This window comes from Temnothorax americanus, unplaced genomic scaffold (assembly GCF_048541705.1).
Source record: "Temnothorax americanus isolate GAGA-0224 unplaced genomic scaffold, ASM4854170v1 Scaffold2, whole genome shotgun sequence".
Classification (NCBI taxonomy): Eukaryota; Metazoa; Arthropoda; class Insecta; order Hymenoptera; family Formicidae; genus Temnothorax; species Temnothorax americanus.
The window spans coordinates 8,940,019-8,950,966 of record NW_027509338.1 but is presented as its reverse complement, the minus strand read 5'-3'; the positions used below and the strand labels follow the sequence as shown (position 1 = coordinate 8,950,966).

The 10,948-nt window shown below is 37.1% G+C and overlaps 1 protein-coding gene across 2 annotated transcripts; it reads right to left on the bottom strand.

Annotated features, from left to right (window-relative positions):
- Window positions 1–2,582: 2,582 nt before the first annotated feature.
- LOC143897131 (facilitated trehalose transporter Tret1) lies at window positions 2,583–10,470 on the bottom strand. Of its 2 annotated transcripts, none has more exons than XM_077405492.1 (5): window positions 10,113–10,470; window positions 5,279–5,808; window positions 4,779–5,084; window positions 4,156–4,358; window positions 2,583–4,094 (listed from the first exon to the last, which is right to left on the bottom strand). In XM_077405492.1, exons 2-5 carry the CDS (start codon window positions 5,798–5,800, stop codon window positions 3,809–3,811), a joined length of 1,317 nt encoding a protein of 438 aa, XP_077261618.1. In that variant the 5' UTR covers window positions 5,801–5,808; window positions 10,113–10,470; the 3' UTR covers window positions 2,583–3,808. The 2 variants fall into 2 exon arrangements, with proteins under 2 accessions (XP_077261618.1, XP_077261617.1); XM_077405491.1 differs by lacking the exon at window positions 10,113–10,470 and adding an exon at window positions 8,701–9,151.
- Between the last annotated feature and the right edge of the window lie 478 nt (window positions 10,471–10,948).

Genomic DNA, 10,948 nt, shown 5'->3' with positions numbered 1-10,948 from the left:
TACTCGCCAGATGCGCGCTCCGAAACGCTCCGAAGCGATTGACGCGCTACTGCTGTCATTCTAAATAAATAAAGGAGTGTCATCCCACGCAAATTGAAGTAAATCTAAAATTTTCCGTCTCTTGCATGCAAGCTCGTGAATCTCCTGGAAAGTTTTGTTGAGTTTCCTGCGAGAAAATAACGTTACCTCAACGGGATTTTGTCGATAATTTCTTATCGTTGGACGAGGAAGGTATTTTACTACATAACTTTCTCGAGTGCCATCGATAAACTTCCTAGTTATGAAAAAAAACTTTGATATACGTCATACCGTTGAAGAATCGTTTTATCGCAACGGCGATTTTCTTTGACGGTCCTTTTTCTATAACGAATAGAAATTTATATATTCCTCGTTTACAGATATTTCTCGGTTTATTTATATATTTTTCGACTTTTTACTTCTCAAAATTAATCGAATCGCTTTTTGTGAAAAATATTTAAGTATATCTTGTTTTTCGAACGAAATAGTTTTATATTTACTTATTCTCACAAAATTGAAGTTTAAATTGTCTTATGCAAGAGACAGGATACTGTATCATTCATTGAATAGAGCAAAAGCGTTTTCAGCCCGATTGCATTATAAATAATGATATTATCCACTCATTTTATCGCGTTTCTGTTAATTATTTCTTGATGAACCTGAGTTGGACATTACCTCGATGAAAATTTAATGAAACACCATTGTTTGCCGTCAGCACTTCAATATCAAGTCGTTAAATCTGGTATATTGAAATTTAGTTTAAAATAACTAAAAAGAGCGAATTATAATAACTGAATTAACATATTTATGTACATTTTCAATATTAAGTAGCTGTTTTATTAGTTATTTATTTACTTATGTACAAACGGGATGTGCGAAAGAGATTTTTTTAGCACAAATAATATGATTACAATTACTAACATCAGCAAAAGACGCAGAGTAAGATACTGAAAAAAGAATATGAGAATAACAACCTTACCAATTACAATGAAAGAAAATGTAACAGAGACCATGAGATAAAAGAACTAAAAGAGAATTTTTTAAATTGTCTTCGAGAAAAAATTGAGAAAAATTATATTTTGCATTTTAATTATGTATTAATGTAAAATATTTTTAAATTTAGAATTTCTCATATATGTATATATACACGCATACAATGTAAATATGTACACATACATGCAAATACGAAAGAATTAATGGTAATCGCATTCTAATCTTGTTCGTTGGTTTCAAAAAGAACGGCGATAACTTCGTACTTTCTACGATAACCTTGGAGCAATAAAAAATTGAATGTATGCCGATCGATTCAACAATCGTTATTTTATCAATACGTTTGCAGAGGGAAGTTCCATGACAAGTGCGCGCAATATCAGAAGGTCACGGTTACAATTATATGCTATACAAAGTGAGCTGCACACACGTAGAAATATTATAATAACTTACCGTTCAGGTTGCAGACAATTAGCGATGACGTAAAGCAACGTCGTTTTAAACATCCGTTTAAGACATCTGTTTCAGACAGCAAACTTCTATAATTACGTATTTCGCAAGATTGTCAAGCGCGCAGTCAAAAAATAAGAAATAGATTAGAAATATGCGAATATTACAAAACTCTCTTCTATCGTAAATTTTGTACAATTCTGTCGAACAAAAATTACTTCAAAATATATACAATTTAAAAAGTTGATATTAAAAACTGCAATTAAAATCCGTAGAGAGGATTTTAAATCTTTTTTCAAATAATCTTGATTTGTTTAAAAAAATTTCGAAAAGAATATTTCTTACTTTTATTCTGTATATTATAAGTCTCCCCTCCTTTCTCTCTATCTCTCTCTCAAAAATAATGTCTGTTTCTTTATAGTACTGGCGCATAGAACATTTTTCAATCAATGAATTACGTCATTTATAGTTGTTTTAGGAAAAATTTTGGACTGTGCAATTCTAAAATTTAAATGTTAAACATCAAGTGGACGAAAACACGATATTATAAAAAGAAAATTGAATTTCATCACACAGTTTGCGTTAAATTGTTTGCGACTTTAATCAATAGCGGTTAAACAGCTCCTCGATAGCCTCAATCGTAATCTGCGTTATCTTACCGTAAGATATTCTACTCGTCTTGAAGACGCCATTCACGTAAAAAAAAAGTCATAAATATAAAATGTCAATATACTAACTTACATTTTTTTTCATTCTTCAGTGGTAGTGTTCTATATTTGTGCTCTATCTATATGTACTCTAGAACAGCTAGAGAGATAATGACGCGCGTTATGGCATAATTTTCAAAAAGAGCGCAGTTTTAATGGAAATTGCTTCACATTAATCATCTTAGGAAATACTTATTTCAGGATTGCTATTTTTATGCAGCTGCAGAAAAGATAAGTTTAGAAAATAAAGAAAAGTGAAACAAAAATTAATATTTCTTTATTATTCAAAAATTTATTTATTACTCAAATCGCATTATGTGTAATAAACTTGAATAAAATATTATATTCGCGTCTATATATTAACTTGTAATAATGTATTAAAGCATTTATAACAATATATTATTAATTATAACAATATTTATTGTTAAAATTAATATTTTAATAATGTATCAAGGAGTTTAAAACAATATATTTCCATTATTTCCGATATATTAATTTTTCATTCCTGTTTTCAACATATTTTCCAATATTTATGACAAACTAAAAATTTATTTATTATATGTATATTGTTGTGCCCGTGCTGAGACACCCGTTGTAAATTGAACTTGGCTCACGAGTAGCTTCAAGTCGAAGCACGCGTGCCTTGAAAACGGGCTGTAACATTGTTTTAAATAAAACGCTTCGGCTTGAAGCTACTCGTGTGCCAAATTCAGCTTGCAACGGGTGTCTCAGCACCCGATAACCGAGCGAAGACACCATAACGAGCACCGAGCTCCCAAATGTTGCGCCGCGCACTCCCGCACTCGCGTAAAGAAAGAAGCACTCTCTTAAAAGGAGAATCTCAGGTTTATTCTGAACGAGAAAATACAGAAAAGCGTAAGATTGGAGAACAGGTCCGAACGGTTCGGAAGCTCCAGAACGAATCTCCAAGTATGTTTTAAATAAAACACTATTACAGTCCGTTCAGCCCGTTGTTAAAGCACGCGCTTCGGCTTGAAGCTACTCGTGAGCCAAGTTCAGCTTGCAACGGGTGTATCAGCAACAATATAATCATCTATTGTCATAATTAATCTTATTTTTGTGCTACGATGAAAAGATCGCTTAACTAAATGCACATATTTCTTCATGCGTATAACTGGAATACAACAAAGGCGACATATCACACATTTAATTATTAATTGTGAAATGAAGTCCTAAAGTAAAATGATGCAATAATGTTTAAGATTATGAATCACTTTAGTCTTAAATTTAACTAAAAGGCAGTTTTGTAAGATATTATTTTTTTTCGTATGATATAATGCACATTATGAAATAATATTTAACAAATATCCAACTGATGAAATTTTTATGCATCGCGTGGTCATCGATAAACTTGCATGAATAAGAATTATGTATATTAATAATTTATAGAGGACAACAATGATATGTCCAATGAAATAATTTACGGACGAGAGTACGAGAAATGAATCATTCATGAGATTTAACTTTATTCTCAGCAACTTTCTCAGCAATTCACTTCTTGATGCATCGCCGTTAAAATCTTTTTGTTGTTTGTCCGTTTAACGATTTAATTATTTATACTCTAGTAAATATCGTTATCGAAACAGCAGTCACGCTACAAAGCGAAAGTTCGTCAATACAATTTAGGTGTTTGTCCTCTTGTTGCCCTGCAACTCCTCTTGAATCTCTTGGGAGGTTTTCCCCTTAGTTTCCGGTATGAAAAAGTAATTAAACGCAGTGCCGACCGCCATGATCGCGGCGAAGATCCAGAAGGTGACGTCCGCGCCCCATCCTTCGTTCATCGCCGGAAAGGTCTTCGTCACCAAGAACACCAGGAACCAGTTTAGCATCACGGCGATACCGGAAGCGACCGCCTTGGTCTCCGCGGGGAACAATTCGCCCATCAGCATCCACGGTATCGGGCCCATTCTACGCATAAAATGTAACACTGCAGCGAACGTATAATAAATTGATTGCAGGATTTACTCACCCGATGGAGAAGGAGATCATGAATAACGTCAGAGATGTGAGCGGTAGCCAGCCGAGTTTACTGACGTCACTTCCGCTCGCCTTAATATTGAAGTACGTACCGAGGGCCACGAGACTGACCATCATGACACTCGACGAAAATATTAGCAGCGGCTTCCTTCCGGCGCGATCCACGATCAGAGCTGCTACGCCCGTCATAACCATCTGCCAGAAACGACGGTTTCAGGTAAACAGGCGATTAAAAGCAGTTAATGATAATTGCGAGAGATAGGAAGATATATTGCGGCAGGATATACATCATTGATACATATCGCTCTGACAAGTGAGTATCATGTAAAATTCGACTGCGAGAAACACGAGTTATACACGTAATTCATATAAAATCACGTTACGCACAATTAACTCGCAAACATAAAAATATTCGAATTAAACCTTAATAAGATAATCAAACTAAAATTTTCCAGAAAAAAGTTTTAGTTTCCATTCCTTATTTGAATAAACTGTATTGTTGTAGAAACGTTTTACAATTCGATTTTTACAAAAAAAGCTACATAAAAGTGTTCTAAAAGAATTCTGTAAAAGTGTAGGCTTTTACGCAAATTAAACATTGATAATGGGTGGCACCTGAACGACCGCCACGATTATAGAGGAAACCTCCGCCTTCATCGAGCTTCCGGATGCCTCGAAGATGGTGACGGTATAGAAGATCACCGCGTTTATGCCGGATAATTGTTGGAACAACATGCCGCCCAACGAAGCGAGCAAAGCCTTTCTGGATGCCGTGGTTCGTACAAGGTCGAATATGCTCGACTTCCTCGAGGCTGCCTGCTCGGCTTCTCGTTGCGCCTCCGCGAGTTCCTCGGACGGATCGTAAGCATCTCCTCGGAGGACTGTCATCGCTATCGTGGCTTCCGGTTTCAATCCTTGATTCTATCAAAGATTCGAGACATATCCAAATTTTTCTTCGTGAATAAGTTCATCTCACGGTTCAGATTTCTATCACAATAATTTCTTTCGACTGAACAGTTGTAAAATATTCTAATATAATTCAAAATAGCCGACATGAATAGCCATGTAATAATAAAAAGGCGCGAGAGCGAAAAGTCTCTATCGCTTTGACCTACCACCAGCCAAATAGGCGACTCCGGCATCCATATAAAAGAAGCCAAGAAACCGACCTCTATGAGGGCGCAGACTATAGCGAACGCCGTGTAGCTCATCACGGCCCCGAGTACGAAGGCCAGCAAGATCCCAACCGTGATGTTCAGCTGGAACATGGCGCCGAGGGAGCCTCGGGTCGACGTTTCCGCAATTTCGGAGATGTAAGTCGGTACGACGACGCAGGCCGCCCCCACGGCGGCGCCGACTATGAACCTGGCCACGTAGATCAGCCATAATTTGGAGGCGAATATGATGATCACCCAGGACAGGAGAAACGGGGCTGCCAGCAGTAGAAGCGTTTTCTTCCGGCCGAATTTGTCGGCCATCGGTCCGGACGGAACGGCGCCCGCTATCGCGCCCAGGGCCAGCAACGAACCGATCCAGGACCCTTGTTCCTTAGTGATAACCAGCCAGGAACTCTCCTTGTATAGCTGGGGCAGAACGGGAGACGTCCAAGCCAGGGCGGTGCCGACGCCGACCGCCATTAGGCAGGCTGAAAGCATTTAAACGTCGAATCAATTAAAGAGAAAACTTAAGGAGCCTTTCTCTTAGCAACAGTCTTACTACGTTTAAAATTAAATTTTAAACGTCGAATCAATTAAAGAGAAAACTTAAGGAACCTTTCTTAGCAACAGTCTTACTACATTTAAAATTAAATTTTCTAACTAATTAAGTTCGAGAGACTTAATAGAGGTATCGCGAATAGCTACTTCTGATTACTTTCTTGGACGCCGGATTTTATTAGAATTATGCAAACTACGAAATGTTTGTGAATTAACTTCTTCAAACAAAGAAATTTTATATGCTTACTCTAATATTAAAGGTTTAAGAACTAAATGTTAATATACGAGTTAAAGTTAAAACTTTGAGAATTGTAAATATTACATTTATCTTATTTCTTAAAAAATGTGTCACCGGATATTTGTATTTAGATATTGAGGCTCGATTCTTATCGATCGCTCTGCAATCCCATTACATCATTACTTTCGTTCGACGAAATATAAATTATCGGAAATAGTTTATCTCTTTCGATAAAAGACATGTCCGAATTTCGTAAATTCGTTAAAACAACTTGCCGCTCTATACCTTCTCGATGAATAGTCTCTTTCTTAAGATCTACAGTGCCGAGTGGCGATGGCATATATGCGCAAACATTAATGCGACAATTGTAAACCAAATTTCCTTTCCATATATCATGCTAATCCACGCTGTCGACGCTCAGAAACGATTATTTGGCGTGCACGATAAGGCGGACATATGGGCCGAATTACTTTATCGGGCACGCCGAAACTCCAGCTACGATAACAACCGCCGTCGACAATAAACAGTGGTGTATTATGACACGTCGGAGATGAATTGAGTCGTTTCGTAGAATATAGCTGTACGAGACAGCAAATTCACTGTTCTTTGAGATCCCGCGGGCCTTACGTCCGAAAGTGCACGCTTATACAGAACACTGTCGGATTTCACGGCGAGACGGCGGACACCACCGTTTATCCTCCCAGAGCAAATTACAACGCGCTCGTTTCAATAAAATATCACCGGGGGTTTTGGGAGATACGAGCTCATAAGCGAGATACCAGCTTATTCAGTGAGATTTCATAATAATGAACGGTCTGACAACCATGGTGGGACTGCGATCTCGTTATATCTAACTTCCTGCAGGAAAGTCAAGAAACTCGGAAGACAATCTGCAAGCGTAATGCCCTCCTCTTTCTCACGATTATATCTGTGTAGAGTTCAATCAATCTAACGAGCGCAATCCGACTGAGTAGCGTAACGAGTTTGATGTCCAGTTAAATCCACTTCGCTCGATTCGTTGAAACTCAACTAAAATCACACGGTAGATTTCACTTTAATTCAGTGAAATTGCACAAACGCTAATTGACGTCACTCTATAATAATGCTCTGATTCTGATTAATAGCATTCCGTTTATAAAAGTCTTTTAAATGAAAAGCTGTATGTGCGTAATCCCTTGATAATATCATCGATTTACGTTTTTATGTGACTTCAGCTGTTTGGAATGCAGATTTAGTTATCTCCGCCAGATAAAATACAAGTGAAATTAATTGTAAATGAAAAACGCAGATATCTTTAAAAGATGTTTTCGTTAAAAGGAGAAAGATATGCAATAACTTCGTCATTAATATCGTTATCGCCTTTCTCGACTAGGGAACTCGAGTACTTTTATTGACAGAAGAATGTAATTTCTTAAGCAGATTTTTGCGGATAATGAAAACTTTAGCAAAGCTGTATTAAGATATATTTAAGATTTGCATCTTTAATTTAATTAAATTGTGATGTAATGATCTTTTTATCTCTACTTGCAATCCAGCAACTTCACGAACAACGGAAAAAAGCGATTAAAAATATCTATTGTACGGTAATTTGATCTTTAACAGTTATAAAGCCTGTAAGAAAATAGTAATTTTCGTCAATTAGGACTGGATAATGTTAAGTAATATTTAAGTAAAGTACGTGATTATTAAGTTTCTCGCAGTCACGTCAATTGATAACAACACACCGATCGTGATTGACGATTATCAGCTCGATAAGACTGGTAATAAGTTGACGACTAAAACTGATTAAACAATTACTTTGTCAAATATATAATAAATTGGAAGTCCTTAATTCAATTTTGACTTATTTCTGAAAGCAAACTTAAACGCTTGTGCCAAAGGGACAAGTAAAAAATCGCATTCTTTCATGAAAAATTAAACTAATATTATTTACTTATTATCTGCGAAGTGTTTTTTAATGTTCGAGAAAGACAAATAGCGTATAATATCTACACTTCTGTATTTGTCTTAAGATAATTTCGACTCATCATTATTTAAGAACGAATATATATTTTTTAACGTAAACACTTTAGTAAAATTATAAGATACGCGTATTAAGGATAACATTATATAAATATAATCAGATAACAATAATAATATTAAATATTTCAATGTGTGTGTGTTGGCGCATTTAATACATATAAATTAAAAAATAAATCGCTCAACTGCGGGGATGAATATCAAATATTATTAATAGAAATTAATAATCTGAATCGGGATTGCATGTTTGCAATATTTGCACACCACTTGATATAACATATTACGCACTGTTTTGTGAGCAGTATAATTGGCTCACGGTTGACACAAGCTGTATATTAAATAACTGATACGTGCCATAAATCGAGACACATATACGCATCATATTTTGAAAGCACATAACATATCATGAATGTTTAAACAGGTCAATGTGAGATTTTGCACAATCTCCACCCCGTCGCTCGACATGGATCCGACTCTTAATTCCTCTTCGATCACTTAACTCGTATATAAAGTGCCGCGAAAGAAGCAACATACAACGGAATGCCTATTGTACACCGTTAAATACCGGAAATGGATGCTAAATACTGCCATAGCTTTCTGCCTTCCTGGCGCACGGGAGCACCGTTAATCATCCCCGTGGCTTCCATCCTCTCCTCCATTCTGCTCGGCGAGTCGGGCTGCTTCTTGAAGGAGTATCGAGGAAAAACGACTTCGCGCACCCGGCGACTCGTTCTCGTACGCGTCACTCTCTAACTAACGCGTTTCGCACTCGCCTATCTCCTTCGACTTTTCGTCACGGATAACGCAAAGTTCACCGGAGATAAGTGAAAAAATGCGATCCATACGTTTCGGCGCGACACGAAGGCGCGCGGAACCGAATGAACGCACGCGGCATCGGGGCCAATGTATATCACCAACGTCACACTATCTGGTCACCATTATCACTAATCTCGCGCTTATCTGGCTCGATCGAAACGGCAAAAAAGATTTACAAATCACGATAATCGCACGGTGACGAACGGAGGCAGCCGCGTAATTGCAAATCCGAACGAAAACGACGCGCTTCCGTAAAGTCGGCGCTCCGCTTATTGTTAGATCTCGCGTCCACGTCACGCTTTTTTGAAATTTTCGCGACGATAGAAATGAACTAAAAATGAACTCACAATCGGTGGATCTCTCGACCTTTGTAATATATCCCGATAAGAATAAAAGAAACTAGGTCAAACTGGATTGCAGCATATTCAACATTTTTTCCGAGAAAGGCGCCAATGTTTGTAATAAGAAAAATATTATAGTAATCATTTTTCATTAATTCATATTAGCTGATAAAATTGTTTTCCTTCTCTGATAATGATATAGCGAAGTTTAAACCGTATAGTAATATCTTTTCAAGAACTTTTTTAAGAAACATTTTATCGGCTACTGCGAGACTTTCATCAATCTGTGAGAAAGGTAGAAATTGTGTCAAAAAAAGAGAGAGAAAGAGGGTGATCGATATTTTTAAAAAATAACCTTTCCTTTTAATCTCACTCACTTTGACGTGTGCTTGCTCCTAAAATATTCTACACCATCAAAATTTCTCACACAAAAACACAAATTTAAAAAATTTTAATAATATAAAATATTTTTAAGCGCGCAAAATGGTTCTCGTTAAAATAATTTTTTAGAATAACGATAAATTAATTTACGTAGCGCAAATTGAAAATTATACGCAAAGAAACGTGTACATTTGGATCGCATCAAAAACAGATACAAACCGCGACGGATAATTATTTTCTGCGACAACGCGGTGAAATTCGTTACATACGTCCGAGAGAATTTATGGAATATATTTAATAAAATGCGTCTGGTATATAAATCGCGAGCTACACGTGCGATGTGCATGAGCGTCCATTCCCGTTTCATGAATGGAACATTCCGAAATGCGGTCGGATTTAGAAAAGAGGAATGAAAGCCCCGTCAAATGCGGCCGCTCACCTTTAACGGCGAGCTTCGCCTCTAGTCGTGTGACGGGCACTTCAATCCGATTTCAATCGCCGGCAGAGTGGCAATTCTCGATTTTCTCCGCCGCGTCGCGTCGCGTTGAATTTCGCGTTCTCAACGCGCGTTCTCCATCTCTTCCGTTTCCACGTCCGACATATATTCTCCTTCGAGTTTCCCCGACGAAAACAGCTCGTCGTATATTATTGCATTCCTCTCGTGAGAAGCGCAAGCGGATGCACCTGAGAAACACCGTGTAACTACTCATTGCGCCATTTCGCACGTTTCACCCCGCGTTGGAGAGATCGCTGTCGAGACACTTTCATCGTTTTGCTACTCCGCTTTTTCCCGGTTTTACCGCTTTTACCAATCTTTGTTAACATCTTCGTCCGCTTTGGTGCGAAAAATTTTAATCGGCGTTCGCTCCGCACATAAACGTTAACTAAATATTGCTTCGCTGCGGCGCGATGATTGCAAGTCGCTTTATATCGACAAGCTTTATCTGATAAGCGAATTTAAAACAAAAATTTGTAAGAATTTAAGTTGTGAAATAACGAGTTATATTGATCTCTGCACTTGATTTTCGTTGAGATGGACCGAATGGGAAAAATTGCATTTTTATTGCTCGAACCTTGTTTAAAACTATAATACAACTTAGGTCGTTTAACATAATTTAACATAATAATAATAATCGAAAAATATTATGGTAAATATAATAAGAGCGTATTCAATTATTTCTGTTCAATAATAATCAAAATTATCGTTATCAATTGTTCCTCTTTCGATAGAAAAATATCGCTGGAATTTTTAAATCTCGAGAGAGATTTAAGAAA